The sequence below is a fragment of the Pogona vitticeps genome, chromosome 5 (assembly GCF_051106095.1).
Source record: "Pogona vitticeps strain Pit_001003342236 chromosome 5, PviZW2.1, whole genome shotgun sequence".
Taxonomy (NCBI): Eukaryota; Metazoa; Chordata; class Lepidosauria; order Squamata; family Agamidae; genus Pogona; species Pogona vitticeps.
The window spans coordinates 9,667,172-9,686,457 of record NC_135787.1 but is presented as its reverse complement, the minus strand read 5'-3'; the positions used below and the strand labels follow the sequence as shown (position 1 = coordinate 9,686,457).

At 44.6% G+C, this 19,286-nt stretch overlaps 1 protein-coding gene across 3 annotated transcripts in view; it reads left to right on the top strand.

Annotated features, from left to right (window-relative positions):
• CCNI (cyclin I) overlaps nucleotides 1–18,692 on the top strand; it is a 59,716-nt gene extending 41,024 nt beyond the window's left edge. For all 3 annotated transcript variants that reach the window (XM_020805213.3, XM_020805211.3, XM_020805212.3), the window contains 5 exons: nucleotides 5,408–5,542; nucleotides 10,160–10,234; nucleotides 12,987–13,127; nucleotides 15,237–15,467; nucleotides 16,997–18,692. In XM_020805213.3, the coding sequence (XP_020660872.3) occupies nucleotides 5,408–5,542; nucleotides 10,160–10,234; nucleotides 12,987–13,127; nucleotides 15,237–15,467; nucleotides 16,997–17,461 (1,047 nt within the window). In that variant the 3' untranslated portion in view covers nucleotides 17,462–18,692. The remainder of the gene's footprint in view (nucleotides 1–5,407; nucleotides 5,543–10,159; nucleotides 10,235–12,986; nucleotides 13,128–15,236; nucleotides 15,468–16,996) is intronic.
• Nucleotides 18,693–19,286: the final 594 nt, after the last annotated feature.

Genomic DNA, 19,286 nt, shown 5'->3' with positions numbered 1-19,286 from the left:
CTATGCATCTTTTAAATATCGGTGCAGTATGTATGCTGTTCCTAATTATCGCAGTTTTTTGTAGCTTAGAGTTTGTGGGGTTTTTTTGAGATTCGCAACCGCTTACAATACTGTGTGAAATTTCTTAATATTGTTCAAAAAACCCCCAGTGACGGTGGGGACCATTGAAGTGTGTCCATCCACAAGCGAGATGTTTCAATTCCCAGGTCTCTGGATTTGTTAGTTTTTCCAATTTTTTATTTTGAACTCTGGCATCCCTTGGAATTACAGTGTCAACAATCCAGACTTGTCTTCATTCTGTTTCTTCATGCTATTGTTGCTTATCCAGGCACCACCCCTTCCCACGAAGTAGGAAGCCTTGCAAAGACAGTCCTCTGGGTGAACCCTAGCTTCTCCAGGACCTTCTGCCTGATATACTTCTAACCACAGCACATGGATTGCTGGGGTTATGAAGGTTCTGGAGAAGAGCTGCCATCCTTTGGCCGATCCGAGTCCAGGGAATGCCTGTATCATGGCAGCCATGGAGGTCTCAGGCTTAGGGGCATCAGGGTGAACAGGCTAAGGGGTTCTGGGGCTGCCAAACTCATCGGTGGTGATATCTGGGGCCAGGATTCTTCTCCACTGTCACTGTTGGCCCCTGGTCTTTGAATGTGCCATTCCCCCGAGTTTTGACAGAGACATGGGGGTTCCTCTTTGAGTGAAGTCTTAGATTATGGAATGTAAGGGATAATCTGTTGGAACCAATTCCGCTTCCCTTCTGCCTCCCCCTAGGTAAGGAGGGAGGCTGGATCCTCTTTTGCTCTCCTCTGGAAGGCGGTAGCACATTCACCGTGACAAGAGGAATATATGGCTTTCCACCATCCCAGCATAATATGTATGGTAATTGGCCGAGTCCAAGGAACGACGTCACAGATTCTGTGCATCAAACTTGTGCTTGAGTTGTATTACTTGAACAGCAATTTCCCATGTTTCAAAATCAGTTTCGATGCTGGGAGGTGTCTCAAAAAAACCAAAACAAAACACCAGTTTGCATCTTGGTTGAGAGTTGGATTCTGCCATTCCAAGGGAGAGAAGCCAACAGTTCGGGGGCCATGCCAAGGCCCTTTGACACACCTGAAATAGCTCTTTGGATCCTAGCCAGTATTTTATTTTTCTAACTATGTGATCTAATTATAACACAGGTCACCTAACATTGCCTGTTTACAACATAGGTGTTTCGCTCTTCCTCTGAGGGTTCAGGGTAGTTGACTGAAAATTCACAACAGACCCTAAAAGACACCTTTATCCAGGGTTGCCTTAATGGCACATGATAGCCAAAGGAAATGGACAGGTCATCTTTTGGTGGCAACCTGGTGTTTGTCATTGTTGCTGGTTGCTTCAGCTTTTCATTGCTGTTTTCACTGGTTTTTTAAAAATACTGCATTTTAGAAGGTGTTTTTGTCTTTTACGATCAGTTTGACAGTATGACCCATTACAGAGTTGGACAAAAAGAGTTGTCTCGTCATCCTGGAACCACAGCATCACTCCAACTGAAGATTATATTTTTTCATGTGACAACACTGAAGAAATGACACTTGGCTACAACGTAAAGCAGTGAGTATACAGCTTGTATAACAGTGTAAATGTGCTGTTCCTTCAAAATAACGCATCACACAACCATTGATGAGGGAGGGAACAGCTACTTGGGCCCAATTTGGACATTGTCACTTAGGGAGTGTACTCACTTTTGTTGCCAGCGGTTTAGACATCAATGGCTGTGGGTTCCGTTATTTTGAGGGAACAGCACATTTACACTGTTATACAAACTGAATGCTCACTGCTTTACATTGTAGCCAAGTGTAATTTCTTCAGTGTTGTCACATGAAAAAATATACTAAAATATTTATGAAATGTGAGGGGGGTGTACTCACTTCTGTGATATACTGTATATATGTAGGTCATTAGCTGGCTAGATAGCTCAGTGGGTTGGAGTTCCTGGCCATGAAGCCAGGTGTCAGAAGTGTTTATTCCTCACTGTGCCTCCCAGAGGAAGTGCTGGCCGAAATCTCTTGTGTATGTTTTGCTGATGGGGTGATATACTCTGCTACTTGAGATCCCAGAGCACCACCAGAAGGAAAAGGAAGGGCTAGTAAATCACTTGACTCTTTTATATATATAGAAAACATATAGGTTGGAGTCAACAGGGCAATACATGATGATGATGAAGGTACCAGTCATTAAGTACAGTGGTGCCTCGCTAGACAATGATAATCCGTTCCACTGAAATCGCTGTTTAGCGAAATCATTGTCTAGCAAAAAGCATTTCCCCATTGGAATGCATTGAAACCCGTTTAATGCATTCCAATGGGGAAGAATCGTCGTTGTGTAGTGAAGATCGGCCTTAGGAAAGCCACTTTGTGAACCGCCGATCAGCTGTTTAAATAGCTGTCTTGCGAAGCTTAGGCCCCAAAACACCTGTTTTGCGAGCACTGAGGAAGCTGTCAAAATCATTGTCTAGCGAAAATTGGTTTGTGAAGCAGGGACCAAACATTGTCCAGCGAAATTCCTCCATAGGAATCACTGTTTTGCGAATCGCTATAGCAATCGCAAAAAGTCAGTGTCTAGCGAAAAAACTGTCATGCAGGGTAAATGTCTAGTGAGGCACCACTGTACAATAACAGAGTGTTAACCATTAAGAAATTTTCAAGACTGAGTGAATAGGCAATGGTATATTTATTTGGGTATTATAACAAATTATCTTAAGGTGTGACTACGTGGTCAAATGCTACAGGATTTGCTACATCTCTAAAACAGGTTAATTCACAGTATTTTCTACTGGCCATATGACTTAAGGGCTAATTCAAATAGATCCAGCTCTTTTTGCTTCCAAAGAATTTCTCCCTCTCTGCAACTGGGGGAGTTTCTAGGTGGAACAATTTGAATGGGCTTTATCCATGTAGTTAGTTGTGATACCACCCCATGACCTTATTGCTGGGTCCTCATTATTATTTCCCATATTTACACCCCATAAAAAGATTGACTGAGGTGGAACTAGAAGCAGGGGGCTGTGAGCTGAAATTCGAATATGAACCCAGTAAGCACTGACTTGCGATTTCAGATGCAATACAGGCTGCGAATCAAATCTCAGCAAAGCAATTCGACTTTCCATTGTAGTTGCGCCCTCAGTAAGGCGTTGACTTTGAGGAATGGTAGTAAGAAGAGATGGAAACTAAACTGTACCTGATATAGAGGAGGCTATTGAGGTGCTGGAGATCCCTCCAAAGAGCATTGTGCACTTGGACAAGGAGTTCTTTAAGAGTTGTGCCAAAATACTACTTTCGTAGCAAGAACAGTTGTTCCTTCATAGAAGAGCCCAACAATATATGAATTACCTGCTGCTTCTCTTTGCTGCTGTTCCTGCTAATGGCTGTGCTTCGTGACTTGAGCCAGCTCTCTCATCAGAAGGGAAAGTCTCTGATTACCCCAGATGAAGAGCAGGAATGGATGTTTTTGAGCGAAGTAAATACAACCCGGGGGGCATGGCCTTCAGCATCAAATAAAATACATAGAGGAGGCTTCCTCGTCTGTCATTAATTGGCCTTTACAGGACCAGAGTTTCTTTTTCCAAGCTGACTGAATCACATTTGAGCCGGCTGAATACCATTCCATTAAAGAGGATTATTTGAGAGCAACTGCCCTTCTTTTTCTGTGGAAACACAGTTGGATAAGGGAAAAATGCTATAATGGGATGGGAATCGTGTGGCCTGAGGCCAGCTTTTTTTAGCACTTCCTGACCCCTAGAAAAACGTTTTGGGTTTTTATTTTCAAATAGGAGAGTCACACCTTGGGGGCATAGTTTTTCTCTAATACAAGATGTTCCTCTCATACTGTGCTTAACCCCCCCTCCAAGTCTTTTTTTTTTTTTTGCCTAACCGCAAGATTTGTTTTCATTTAGCTTTGACGCAAGTTTTTACTTCGTTTTGACTCACTTCCTGTTTCATTTAGTACAGCTCTGGGGCAGCGATTCTCAACCTTGGGTCCCCAGATGTTCTTGGACTACAACTCCCAGAAGTCTTCTTGGCCAACACAACTAGTGATGAAGGCTTCTGGGAGTTTTAGTTCAAGATCATCTAGGGAGCCAAATTTGGGAACCACTGCCCTGGAGAGTCCTGAGGCTGAAAAAAAGCAGGCTCTGGCTTGCTGAAGCTTCTCCATCTACCACTGGTTCTTAACCTTTTGTTACTCAGGAGTTTTGGACTGCAATTCCCAGAAGCCTTCACCACCAACTGTGCTGACTGGGGTTTCTGGGAGTTGCAGTTCAAAAGCATCTGAGTAACAAAGGTTAAGAACCACTAATCTATGCTATAGAAATGTATTGGGTCCATGGAAAAGCAAAGCAAATTCAAATTTGTTGGCCTCCACTGGAGAGTTACGTCTGTGTTTAACATCCTCCCAGTTAAAATCACTGGGGCAGAGTAAGGCTGACTGGCCTGTTGGGTCCAGTGGCATTATGTTCATCTGTGCTATAGTTAAATCACACTGATATTGCCAGTTTTTATACCATTTTTACTATGGTGCAGATATGCCCGTGGCCTCTTAGTAGCTGAAAGGGCACTGTCTTCACAACAAACTCCTGTTTCAGCGAAACATTGCAAAACCCGTGGACAAAAAGTACTGCTTTTAAGGACTAGCATGCGGCTTCTCTACCATCTGTCATGTGTAAAACTTGTACACTGTACATGCCAGTATATAATCTCTGGTTGCTGGGTGTACCCAGCAAAGTAAGTGGCATTTGACATGCCAGTTAGGATGACGTGTCTTTTTTCACAGCCCATATGAAGCTGAATGCAAGCTGGACAATATTATGGCAATGGGGGCTTTGAAAAATTACCTTTCTAAACTCTGCTTCCCAGACTCCTCCTCCATATTGGCAAGAGGATTCTGGCTCTAACGGATGGGGGATTATGGGAGTTGTAGCCCAGGAAAGTTTTTTTTCCCCCTGAGCTCTGAGAATCAGTACACATTTTAGGCTACAAATCAGGAGAGCTTGAAAAGGCCGTGGCTCATGGCCTTGTTGCTGTGGAAAGTGACTACTAGAAAAATGAAGTCTGTTTTATTTCATTTTAAATGTGGTTTAAGGCATCTTGAGAAAATGTTTAGTAGGCAGTATATGCATGAATGAAATAAATACGTGTGACCATCTCTAATGAGCATCTCTACAGTGGTTGCATGCTCATTCTTCCTTGGGCGTTCTTCCCATACGAGAGCATATGCACAGTCCAAAGTTGTCCTTTGGCTTCCTTGAAATTCTGTGCACTTCGTTGTGCTTTTCCATGTGGGCGGGTGGAAAGGGTGGGCATGGTTGAAAGCCATCTGGCGTTTGCATTTGGTTCTCCCCAACTGACTGTTCTGCATTTTTCCTCCACAGGATGTAGGCATTTCTCCAGCCCAGCGGGACGAAGTGATCCGGTGGTTGGCCAAACTCAAGTGCCAGTTCCACCTTTATCCAGAAACACTTGCCTTGGCCGTCAATCTCCTGGACAGGTTTTTAGCGGCAGTGAAGGTAAATATTTGACCGCCAGGAGCTTGGGAAGGATTTATCGGCCCAGCTGAAATATGCAGGAAAAAGCCACTTTCCTGGATTTTGCTTTTAAGCAGACACAAAATCTTCTTCTCTTGCCAGATATATGAACCAGGGACTTGTCCTCCACCATTCCTTAGCCTGCTTGATAGGCAAACGAGAGGTCTCTCCAGCATTGTCTTAGTGCCTGGAGTTGCATTTCTGAAACGGAAGTAGCCCCTGATGACAAATAATAAATCATACTAAAATTTGGAGGGAATTTTAAAAAACCCCCATGCTCTAAGAACAAATAATCCACTCTGAGAAAGTGGATTATTTTGGAGTCGTCCATGAAAGCTCACAGTAAAATATTAAAAAGTAGGGTTAACAGTTAACAGAAGAGTTTGATTTACAGTGTCCTGTATTTCCTGAGTCCAGTGAGAATTTCACTGTGTCCTGTGCTCTCCCATCGCCATGAATGGTGCCAGCTTCCCAGGAAACAGAATGTCCCATCGGTTTCTAGGACTCGCTGTGCATGGAAAATAACATGACACTTTATGTACCTCGTGACTCACACATATGGGTTTTACAGCGCAAATTTGAAGACATTGTTTACAACTGTTGAGTTTGGTGTGAATTCTGCAACAAGACATGGAGGAACAGATATGTGTGAGAGTTAATGTTGCAGTGTAAAAGTCTATTTTCAAAGATATTGTTGTTTTGGTTTTTTTCAATAGAATGGTAAATGTTGTATTCCTGGTGGCGCGCAGCTTGATCGAAGTTGAGCTAATGGAACTTTCCGACTTGGTACGATTCAATGAATTAGCCAGCTGTTTAGAATAGGATCCAGAAACAATTTGATAATTTCGGTTTCTACTTTCAGGAAATGGGTTTAATTTGTTTTTAAAAATTGATGCCTGCCTAGAAGAACATGTTCCTTGCCTCTTTAAAAGCCACTGTGTTCTTGCTGTGTGTCCTCTATTGACCTTGTTCGAATCTTGAAATGCTGGGCTTGGGAGGCGAGAGGAAAATCCGTTCGTTGCTTGCCAGAGTGAATAAAACATTGAAGCAGGAATGTGAGGTTGCAATCCTGTGTCTACTTTTCCAAGAGTAAGCCCTACTGAACTCAGTGGGGGTTCCTTTGGCGTAAACATGCTTAAGATTCTGTTGTCAGTATGTCTCTTAGCTTTTGGTGGGGTGACTCTTAAAGCAAATTGAATAACATCATTTGAGAGTTAAGAGCAGGGGGTGGACAATATGCAGCCCTCCCAAGTATTGTTGGACTCCCAGCATTCTTCCCCATTGGCAGTGCTGGTTAGGGAGTTGTAGTCTAGCCGTCCTTTGGTCACTCCTGTTCTACACGTAGGCAACTATTGTGAGAGGAGTAACATTTTTGAATATGCTAACCAAGTATCCAGCATTGTGATAGGCAGAGGGGAGAGCTTCTTTAAAAAAGCCATTCGATGTAAATGTTTTGCAGGGCCTTTTCAGTGATGGCCTCACATTCCCTGAAAGTGCACCTTTACAGAAGAATAGTGAGAAAGGTAATTATAAGGACCATGAAGTTCAGCATTACATTGCACTAAATAGACACACCACACAGATTGTTATAGGCCCGACAGCAAAGAAGTACTCTTCCAAATGGTTCGTTTCCAGTATCTAGCATTCAGTGGTACCTATGTTTTTAAACCAAACTAACACAGCTCCTATATAAGAATTGTTTTAAGATCCGTTCTGTCATTTTGAATAGATTTGCTTAAATCTGCCCAAAGGGGCTTTAAAGACCACTCGAAAGGAAGCAGCAAAGGTGTTCGGCAGACATCTCTATTGAAGTAGCAACCACCACAAAAGAGGACATGTTTTCTCTGTACACGGCTTTGTACCACAGAGGAAGCACGTTAGATCATGTTCGACCCATCTGCTATTCGTTTATTCTTTTAAAAATACAAAACTAGTCAACCACCATCTCTGGTACCTGGGTGAATTCTGAAAATTCGTTATGTATTATGTAAAGCAGCCGTTCCTTTTTTTTGGGGGGGGGGGCCGCACGGCCATAAGCACTATATGAATTAAATATAGGGCACATTTGTATAACAAACCTTATAAGCTGGTGTGTGAAGAATTCTTTCCAATCCGCATTCCCCTTCAAATGTACCAAGCCCCCCCCCCCCCGGAGGGCCCTATTGCCCCCATTGAGAATGGCAGATGTAAAGACCTGGATAAGCTGAACCTTTGCCAGCTCATCCAGAAACGGACACCAATCCATTTGAACAGAGAGATGGTCCTGGCTTCTGGGGCTGCAAAAAATAATATCCCCCCCCCTTGCTTTCTCAATAGCATCTATAAGTTTATGAACCTCTGTGATTCCCCTACTAGGTCTGTTTCCTTCTCATAATGTCAAACCATGAAGGCCCCCGTGGAATGTCTTGTTTTTCCTTTTCTCTTTCTCTCTGCCTCGTTTCTTCACAAATAGAAACTATAATAGAAATGCAAACCTCTCGACGTTGTTTGACCCTGAAATCTGCCTTTCAAAAAAAAAAATTGTCCCCAGAAAGGAACTTGGTTGCTTTTTTCCAGCCCTGTGTGCTGTCAATTCCAGATTTGGCCATCTGGCTGAAATTAATCTCCAGATGGTATCGGGCTAAAGATCGGGTTTTGCTTACTCGAAATGGCTGTGGTCCTCAGATTGTTTCTGCAAGCCTTTCCCTCCATCGCTGCAATTTCCATTAGTGCTGAACTTCCAACGGAAATAGACCTGTGCCAGTAGAAGCCGTTGAACATCGGTGTTTACCTTTTAGAGGCACCGCTCCTTTTTTTCCTGTATCTGCTGGTCTGAAGCTGTTTTCTGGTATTTCCCCCATGCTTCAGTGGGTGGGCCCCCTTTCTTGATCTTGCCCCCCAAAGGGATGGGGAGACGCCCTAGCTGGGTGGGACAGCATATGCTTTCCATGTAAGGGGCTCTGTGTTCGGTTACCAACACCTTCGGTTAAAAGGTCTCAGAAAGGGATCTGTCCATCCGTCGGCCCATCCATCCACCTTTTATTTATAAGCTGCCTTTCTCCCAATAAGGGACCCAAGGCGGCTCATAATGTGAAATAGAATAGAATTAAAAACATAATAAGTGAAACATATTTTTTTTAAAAAAACTAAACACTACACTATTTAAAATACGGTGGAATAATTAAAAGCAAGTAAACTTTAAAACCCTCTTAATTTTAAGAAGGCATTTGTAGGATGCAATCCTGATTGTTAAAAGCCTTGTCTGAAGAGATGAGTCTTCAGCTGTCCGTGGAAGGATAAAAGTGAGGGGGGGCAGCCGGATCTCCTGAGGAAAAGCATCCCATAACCTGGGAGCTAACATGCAGAAGGCCCTCCCTTGTGTCCCCAGACTCTGGGAAACAGCTGCTTATTGAATAAGCGTCACCCGAGTTAGAGAAGGAGAAAGCATTCATCCTATATTTTCAGCTATGGTTCTAGCAGAATACTTGAAAAGTGGGGGAAAACAGAAAGGGCCTTTCTCTGATTTTATTTTGATTTATTGTTTAGATTTATGTTGCCCGTTTCCTCCAATGAGGTGGACGTGGGTGCCCATGACTCCCCTCTGGTTTATCCTCACACCAACCCTCCCAAGGGAGCATCATTAGACCGTGAGTGACTGGCCAAGGAGTTTCATGGGCAAGGCTCCTTAGTCCTCGTCCAGCTCTTTAACCACACGATCACAATGGCCTGTCGTTGGACACGTCCCCACTCTGTCCCGTTTCTCAAGCCCCCCCCTCCCCGGAAGTGGTTTCCTGCCTTTTTCAAATTCCTCTCTGCTCCTTAATCATCCTGATGATGATCCTTCCAGAGGACAGGGTGACCGTTGGATCAGCTCCCTACAACCAGCAGAGCCCAACTTGGCATGCGGCAGATTCCTGCGTTCCCGTGTCAGCCACTGTGGCCTTACCAAGGAGTCTGCAGTTTTTTTTCTGCCCATTCATTTCTTTATCCTTTGTGGCACATGAGGTGGACAGGAAAGAACGGAGAGCCCAGCCAACAAGGGTGGTTTCTTGTGTTGTGAGTTAATATTTTTGTTTTGGCCAACATCCTATTGATATTGTACAGTATGAGCTGGAGAGCATACAAGTGGTGTGTGCAATCTTGCTAGCAGTATGTTGTGTACCTCGACACGCCCAGGTGGCACAAGAGGATGCACACCCAAGAGAGACGGGACAGGTGGCCACCAAAGTCAAAACGGCTCATGCAGTTGCCCTTACCTATTTGGCCTTTTGTAACAGAACTTTGGCTACTGCGGTGCCAATTATTTGATGGCTATGATAGATTTCAGCTTTCCTTTTCATACTGGCATATTAACCACCACCACCCTCTGCTGGGCTTTCTGCAACATTCTATTAAGAAAAAGTACACTGGCATCCAGATACTCTGTGTGTAAGTGAGGGACAAAACCATGGAAGAGTAAACTTTTTAGAATATAACTCCCCAGAGGCCAGGCTGGTCAGTGGATTCCTGATGTTGTAGTTTTCTTTTTAAAAAGGTGACTTTCCCAAGCTTTTAGTTATGCTCAGAAGGCAGTGTCTGGGTTACACCACCTCTTAGCGTTTTCTCTTTCCTAACTTGTAGGCCCGTCCAAAGTATCTGAACTGCATTGCGATCAGCTGCTTCTTCCTTGCCACCAAGACTATTGAGGAAGACGAGGTAAGTGTGACACAAGCATCTCAGAAACCTCGAGTAATAGGTTTCTCATCACGGCCACTTACTTGCCAGGTCAGACGTGGGAATGTACCATATTTTTCGCACTATAAGACACACTTTTTTTCCACAAAACAGGGAGGTGGAAAGTCTGTGCGTCTTATGGAGCGAAGAAAACAGATTATTTTTTCCTGTTTTCTTCTCCTAAAAATTTGGTGCGTCTTATGGAGTGAAAAATACGGTAATTTGTTTTCAAGATGGTCGAGGAGGAACGTTGTCTGTATTAGGGTACGTCACACTTTTGGAACCCTTGCGGGTGGTCTGTTGACGTTGGGCGGGTTGGCGAACCCAGAATGGATTTTCCCATTTCTTTTGGGCTCCTCCATCTTGGGTTATTGATCTACAGATACACAAGAAGGATTTCTCCCCTCCCCCCCACCAACCTCTTTTTTTGAAGGGGGGAATTGCCAACCCACCTAGTACATATGTTTTCTGAAAGAAATAGCTGTTGGCAAAATCTTGAAGCCTGTTGAAAGGCTTCCCTTTGTTGAAGTTTTCAGTTATCTTCACGGAGACGCTGGATGTGAACAGAGGTTGAGAGGCCAGTCACGGTGCCCAGACCACCCAAGATTTGAATCTTGAGAGGGTGCGTGTTTTGCTCCAAGGAGAGTTACGTACTCTCTACTGTAGGCTGAGACTAGCACTCCTTTTGATAACGACTCCAGTAATTCAGCATTGTGGTTCCCAACCTTGGGCTACAACTTGCACTACAACTCCCAGAAATCTTGGCCAGCACAGCTTAGCGGTAAAGGCTCCTGGGAGTTGTAGTCTGAGAACATCTGGGGACACCAAGGTTGGGAATCCCTGGCTTAGCACAGTACAAGCCAATACCTTGTGGACGTGGATCAGAACCATGGGCTCAGGGAGTTTGAACCTCTTGGTATCATGCTTGAAGCAGTTTCATATTTCAAGAACAGGTAATCACAGAACTGCAGAATGCAAGCTTTATATACAGCTGCCGATGGCGCTATGATAACAACAATTGGTTTCTAAATTTGGACCCCCGTCTTTAGCTAGACAAACCTCTCCATGGCAGTTTACAAGTACCAGTTGGAAAGCAATTCCTGGTCGCAAGCTGGCAGTATAAAACACAAAATACAAAAAAGGAACGGGGAAGGAGGAAGAAAAGGGTGATTCGGGCTCAGGTTTTGAGTTACCAAGTTCATCAGGTAGGGAATGAAGCCGCTGTGGCTTCCTCTCCTTCAATGGAGGCTCAACCAGAGAGAGATCGAAACTGGATGGACACCCAACTGCTCCTGCTTCTCCCCCTAGTGGCCACCACAGGAAGGGCATCTGGAAGAGAGCAGACTCACCTGCAGCTGCACGGAGTGTGATGATGATGAATACAGCTATTACTGTTACTAGCAATGATGTGGTAGCAGTAAGAGGTTCTTGCCCTGAGGAGCTTGCAATATAAAGTTTGAAGGAAGGGGAAACAGAGGAGGGAGTGAAGTGGAGGGGTGGGTTGACCAAGAAGTCAACCTAATGTTGACCAATGTTTTGCACACCAATGATTTCAAACTGCAGCTCCCACACTGCCTCACGATAGGCTAGGCTAGCCTGGGGATTTAGTAGCTCAAAACAGCTGGAGGGCCACAGTTGCCCACTCCTGCAAAAACTTGATGGGATGGGGTATTCTTTCTGACGTTTGATTTGAAGGGAGGAGGAAAGGAGGCCTTGCACAGAGGTTTAAAAATAGTTGCAATGCTGGGGCAGGAGAGGTGAAGGGACCAAAGTGTGACAGTGAAAACTGAGAAGGGAGGAGTGGAGAGTAGTCAAAGCAAGAGACGACCAGGTTATTTCAATAATCAATGAGCCCTGTATTTATGGTTCCACTTAAAAATGAAGGCCAAAATCCTCTTTTTAAGTTTTTCTGTGTGTGAAGGGTATTTCCAAAAGCAGTTGCTGTGTTTTTAGGCCAACTGTTCAGTGACTACCCTGTTCCCCCGAAAATAAGACCTAACCTGAAAATAAGCCTTAGTATGATTTTTCAGGAGGCTCATAATATAAGCCCTACCCCAAAAAATAAGCCCTAGTTGAGTGAAACTCCACCTTCCACCCTCATGTAGCAACCAGAAGAGGATGACACGACTGTCTTTGAATCAATGTAGATTGTTGTACATGAAAAAAGTAATACATCCCCTGAAAATAAGCCGGGATGTGTTTTTTGGGGCAAAAATTAATATAAGACCCTGTCTTATTTTTGGGGAAACATGATAGTTTAGCAACCAAGCTGTGGCCAGCACACGATGGGTAACCCGGGGGCGGGGGGGGGGGGAGAATACACTTTGCTTACACGGTTGTCCTTAGAAGCAAGAGGATTCTGGCCTTAGATTATGTCTGTTGGCTGCACTGTAACAATCACCTCTTTCTCAGCTTGTGTCTTTTGCCCTTTTGCTGTGCTTGGTTCAAGTTGATGCTGGCAGCTGCTTTTGCTCCCCGATTTCGTCACTGTGCAGGGTTGCCTGCATTTCAAGCCAGCTAAATCATCTGCCTTGAAGTGCAGCTTCCCAGTGCTGGGATTTGGAACTCCCTGTGAGGCTACGCCAACACATTCAGTGCAGAGCTAGGCAGCTTCTCGGTCTGAGTCTGTACGGCCGCCATTCTGAAACACCCCCCCCCCCGGTGTTTTGGTTTTTTGAAGTGCTGACCCAAAAAGCCATTAATTCTGCTTAGCTTTTCTGCTTTGACTTTACAGAGGATTCCAGCACTGAAGATATTGGCCAGAGACAGCTTTTGTGGCTGCTCTCCCGCTGAAATTTGCAGAATGGAGAAGATCATTCTGGATAAATTGAACTGGGATCTTCACACAGCCACTCCGCTGGATTTCCTCTATATTGTAAATATATTTGACAGATTTCTCATCTCTCTAGTGCTTGTTGTGGGGGAGGCAGTAGGGAAAGGAGAAAAGGGTGCTTCCTGTGGGGTGGGCACTCCACCCGGGAGGTTGGATATCATGACTGGATAAGGGAGTACAGTGGTGCCTCGCATACCGACGTTAATCCGTGCAGCAAAAATCACTGCTAAGCGATTTCGTCGCTATGCGATTTTAAAAAGCCCATAGAAACGCATTAAAACCTGTTTAATGCGTTCCTATGGGCAAGATCCTTCATACGGCGGCTATTTTTGCTGCCTCTTAAGCGAGGAATCAGCGCAAAACCACAGCGGGCGGCCTTTTGTTAACCCGGCAGCCATTTTGGAACCGCCAATCAGCTGTTAAAAATCATCGCTTTGTGATGATCGGTAAGCGAAACGGGACCGATCATCGCAAAGCGAAAAAACTGCATAGGAAACATCACAATGCGATTGCTTTTACGATCGCAAAAAGTTTGTCGTTATGCGGTTTCGTCGCTAAACAGAGCGCCCGTTAAGCGAGGCACCACTGTATTCAATATGTATGTTCAAACTTACTTATACCCAATCCTAGAGGTTCAGGTGGTTTCAGTGAAACTTGTTGTGTATTTTACTTAAAACTTCGTTACATCAGTATTATAATCCTTGTGTCATACAGTGGGACACTTGTATTCGTGGGTCAGTTTCAGCCACCTCACCTGCAGATGCTGGAAAATGTGGATTATAGCGAACATTGTTTTAATAGCAAACACAATACATAGGGTGGTCTTGGGCTCCCTCTATTGGCCAGTTCTGGTAACTTCATTCTTAGAAATATGTATTTCTAGGATTCCGCTTTTAATATTTTCAGATGTGGATAACTGAATCAGTGGATTCAGTTTCACACTGATGCTTTGCATGTGGAATAACTGATATTCAGGAGAGAATACAATATCCTAAGAATCTCTGCTGTTAGAAAGCAGTAGTGCTTGAGGGGACTGTAAATTGTCCTCACTATTAGTTGCTCTAGGTCAGTGGTTCTTAACCTTTGTTACTCGGATGCTTTTGAACTGCAACTCCCAGAAACCCCAGTCAGGACAGGTGGTAGTGAAGGCTTCTGGGAGTTGCAGTCCAAAACTCCTGAGTAACCCAAGGTTAAGAACCAGTACTCTAGGTCTTATGAAGGCAGGTATGAAAAGATCTGGAATGTGTTTGGTGAAATGATCAGAAGGTAGGAGAGAGAGGAGAATTTGTTTTCTTATAACAAACTGGATTCTGCAAAGTTGTTCTGTTGGCGTGATGTAGAAAAGCGGCAGAACCCATATTCTTTATATAGCTTCTCAACTGGCATAAAATTAGAAGCTAGAAAAATCACTTTTTTGATTCTAGCACACTTTCCCCATAAACTTAAAAATAGTTTCAGCTTCACTGTTAAGTGTTAACTCTTGTGGCTCCTAACCCAAGGGCTCTTGAGAATTGTTTCCTGAGTAGGTAGGGGATTAGGAATCTCTAGTCAACAATTGCCGATGATTTCCTAACCTGCTTTGCTGAAACTGGTTTAGAAGTATAGTTTAGAAGTTTCCTCCAGGAAACAGTTTGTTAATCCACCATCTAAAGAACATTCTTCTGTGGAATCCACCGTTGGGCAGTACCTTGATGAGAACCAACTCACCAAACCACATTTTTGACACACTCCAGAACTGTTAATCAGGCTAGATGCTAAAAAAATTGGGAGGGGAGAGGTAAAGTCCCAGCTATTTGTCTGGATATTTTAAGCCGTGGAGATTGACAGTTGAGTTCCCACCCTAAGTTATGACCCTGCCAAGATGGAAAATAGGGCCTTGATGAGTTGATGAGTCGTGCAACTATTCCATGAACTCCGGCTAATCCAGTTGTATTTTTTGACATCTGTGCCTTCGCCCACATCCCCGTTTCTCACCATCTAACTCAAGGAAGATTTCTGGAGAAGTCAAAAGGTCCTATGTTGTGCAAAGGTATTGTTGAGCCCCAACGAAGGTGTCATTTGTGGGTTTTGTTGTACTCCCATCGATCAACAAAACCTCTTTTCTTTTGTGAGATGCTCAACGTTCTCTTTCTCCCCCCCCCTCAAATCCAGTTCCATGCAGTTGCCTTGTCCACCAGGCCTCAACTGCTGACCACCTTGCCCAAGATGAACCCATCTCAGCATGTGGCTCTGCTCACCAAGCAGCTGCTCCACTGCCTCGCCTGCTACCAGCTCCTCCAGTTCAAGGGCTCCATGCTGGCGTTGGCCATCGTCAGCTTGGAGGTGGAGAAACTTATCCCTGATTGGCTCGCCCTCATCATTGAACTGCTCCAGAAGGCACAGGTAAGATCTCAGAAGATGCCTTGAAAGGGATGTGCTGCTCTATGCAGACACAGCAGCTTTTTACATAGGGGGGAAAGGCTATGGTGGAAGAGAATAAACTGCTTGGTCTGCCAAAGAGAGAACCAATTCTTTTTTTGGTTGGGATTTGTGATCTCCTGCTATCCTGTGATGTAGAACTTGGACTTCACCGAGGGATCCTGCGTGTTAAGTCCAAAACCAAACTTTTCCAAGGCCTGGTGCGGGTACATCACGCCTGTAGACTTGTGCTTTGGTGGGGCAGGTTTTTTTTTATTCTCCATCCTGGGAATTCCGTCTGCCCAGCAAAATACAGTGGTGCCTCGCATAGCAACGATAATCGGTGCAGCAAAAATTGCTGCAAATCGATTTCATCGCTATGCAGTTTTAAAAAGCCCATAGGAATGCATTGAAACCCCTTCAATGTGTTCCTATGGGCTTAAAACTCACCCTAAAGTGAAAATCCTCCATACGGCCGCCATTTTTGCTGCCTGGTAAGCAAGGAATCGGCACGAAAACACAGTGGGCGGCCATTTTGTTTACCCGGCAGCCATTTTGGAACCGCCGATCAGCTGTTAAAAAATCATCGCTTTGTGATGATCAGTAAGCAAAACAGGGTACCGATCATCGCAAAGCGATTTTCCCCCATAGGGAACATTGCAATGCGATTGCAAAAGCGATCGCAAAATCTTCGTCGCTATGCGGTTTAGTCATTAAAGGGGGTGCCCGTTAAGCGAGGCACAACTGTACCTAAATTGCACTCCCCTGGAAAGAGGTTGGGCTAGAAGGTTTCATGGCTAGGAAAGGCTAAGCCTTGATCGAGTTGCCTGCTAGAAAAGGAAGTGGTCCTGGTGTTTTCTGTTTATGTTAAAATTGAAGCACCGGGTAAGAAGACCGAGAGCCAACAGGATGGTGCTTCTCTGGATAGTGTTGCTTCTTGCAAAGAAACCGGGAGGTGAGGATCCCCTTACAACCTAGAAAACCTCTGGAGGGTAGAAAGCCCACTGGAACCTGATTTAGGCAACATGGAGGACTACAGGAGTGAGAGGAATACAGTGATGCCTCGCAAGATGAAAATAATTCATTCTGCGAGTTGTTTTGTATTGCAAAAATTTTGTATTGCGAAGTGCGGTTTCCCATAGGAGTGCACTGGAATTTAATGTGTTCCTATTCGTCTTGCGAAGCACGACCATAGAAAAATTTGTCTTGCGAGTCACTAAAAAATATATACTGCAAAATGCTTTCGTCCTGCGGGTTTTTCATTGCGCAAGGCATTCGTCTTGTGAGGCATCACTGGATGAGCATTAAATAATTCAACGTGTAACATACCTGTCTGTCTATATAAGGGTGTGGTGGATGCTCCCAGTCCAGGTCTAAAAATAAAATGGGAAGCATCTTGTCTCCTTCTGCAAAAGCAGTGCTTGGAGGGGGGGCTTTTCCGCTGATCAGAATCTGTAGCGGGCAACGTCTTGACAGTGCTCTGATCCGTGCTTTTCTCCCCCCCCCCGTTCCAGATGGACAGCTCCCAGCTGATCCACTGCCGGGAACTCACGGCACGCCACCTTTCCACGCTGCAGCCTTCTCGGCTGTCCAACTCCGTCTACGTCTACAGTCCCCTCAAGCACAACCTGGTGTCCTGTCACACGGGGACCTTCCGCTCCCATCCCTCCTCGGTCCCAGGCCCGGACTCGAAGGACCGCTTCAAACCAGAAGTGCCAACCGAAGGCGGCGCCCCCGCGCTCTGCCGGCGGCGGGCAGCTCCCAGCCGGTGTAAACAAGCCACGGCGAAACGCAAAGTGGAGGAGATGGAGGTGGACGACTTCTACGACGGGATCAAGCGCCTGTACAACGAGGAGAATGCGCCGGAAGGGGTGGTGGCCCTTGAAGGCAAAGCCATTTCCGCCTGCAGCACCGATGTCTCGCGGCAAGGCGGAAGCATTTCTGCCTGCCCTCCCTTGCAGCCCGTTTCTGTCATGTAGCTGTATACCAACGCAGCGCTAAATGCAGCAAGCTGCTACGTTGTGTATACACACACACAACACCGGGCAACAATTGGGCTTCTTTTGGCTGGCGGAGCGAAGGCTGTACCTGACAGGGCTTGGGGGAAGGAGTTGCGTTATCCTTTTAAAAGAATCCCCCTTCTCACTTTCTTCATGCGGCTAATTATAGTTCCACTATGATTTAAATACTTAAAAACGAACAAAAAAAAGTATAAAAAAACTTTTCTAAAAAGACCCAAAAACCAACCAAAAAAAAAGAGTAGCAAAAATGGTTTTTTTCTAGTGTTCTCTGTTTCACTGTTTCTGTCTGCTTGTTGTGTTGTAACCCTATCTGCAGTGTTGGAGAGACTTCACATTGAGAAAATTTTCAAATTTCTAGCAATCTGTCACTCTGAATTTGCTTTATTCTGAGAACTCCCTTGACGGATTCTTCCAATTTTTCTTTAAAAAAGGTTTCCAAACTCCTTAGTGCATGTCTTTCTTGGCACTTTGCGTATAGGAGCCCCACGTTGTCTTTCTGTTGTGTTCTGTCTTTTAGCACTTTGGTATTTGAAATGTGATTTATCTTGAAACTAGATTTGCATTTAAAATGAGTGAGTTTTTTAAAAAAAGATCTTTGCAAACCGTCCTGCACTTAAAAAAAAAATGACCAGAGCAAATTATTGCTAATAATAGCTTATTAGAATTATTTTTGTTTTGTTTTAGGTAGTTAATCAGCAACCAAACAAATTAAGATTTAAAAAATAATAATTACACTCAAGTGGAAGAAATCTTTGTGACTGCCATTAGACTGATCAAACCACAATGACACTTTGTTGAATGGGTTTTTAAACACACACGGACTCACACACAAACTTTAATGCACACGTAGATTGAAACAAAACCAAAATTTAGCTGATATTGTTGGTGTTTGTGTCTGTCCTGGGGCACTTTTGTCGTCTTGAGTTCCTCCTTTGTGTAAAATGATTAGTACAAGTTCTTCCCAAGCAACCGCTTTTACTTTTTGTGTAACTTTTTAATCGGAAGCAGAGGTAGGCAAGACCTTCAAACCCCCTTGTCCTTTCGTGCTCAGCGCTGTGCTTCTCAAAAAATAACTCCTCCTTGATTTTAAAGCTCTCTTTTCACAGCCCTTTGGAAGGTACTGTGTTCAGCAGTCGTACTGAGGAAAGCCTTCTGGTAGCAATAAAAAAACAGAACATGTTGTCCTTCAGTTTGTGAGTCTTGTATTCACTTCCGATTCCTGGGGGGGGGTCATGGGAGGGGTCGAACAGATCAGAGGACCACTTCCTTCTGCACCTGCTTTCTCGCCTGTATTCAGTGCCTTCCTTCTCTTATCAAACCTGATAATTTAGACAATTGTACTATTCCACGGCGTTCCATGTCTAGTTGCGCTGGCCACGTGACCACGGAAACTGTCTACGGACAAACGCTGGCTCTACGGCTTGGAAACGGGGATGAGCACCGCCCACTAGAGTCAGACATGACTGGACTAAAGTTCAAAGGGGAACCTTTACCTTACTGTCCACCATGTTCTTTACTACCTGGGCCCAAGGAATCTATTAAGTATTGCCTTTAGTTTCTTACCACTTCTGAACAGATAACTCCACCTTGTAAGCCGTCAGACTGTGAGGCTGTCTGGCCCAAGGACTCCTGAAGGTCACCACAAGTCAAGTTCTCCCATCGGGAACAATATCATTAATTACTAAGAAACACTGTGATCTTCTGAATGGCATTGAATCTGGGATCTTGTACATGACTGATAAGCTGGAGGCCCTGCCTGTGACCAGATGTTGCAGGAGCCAAA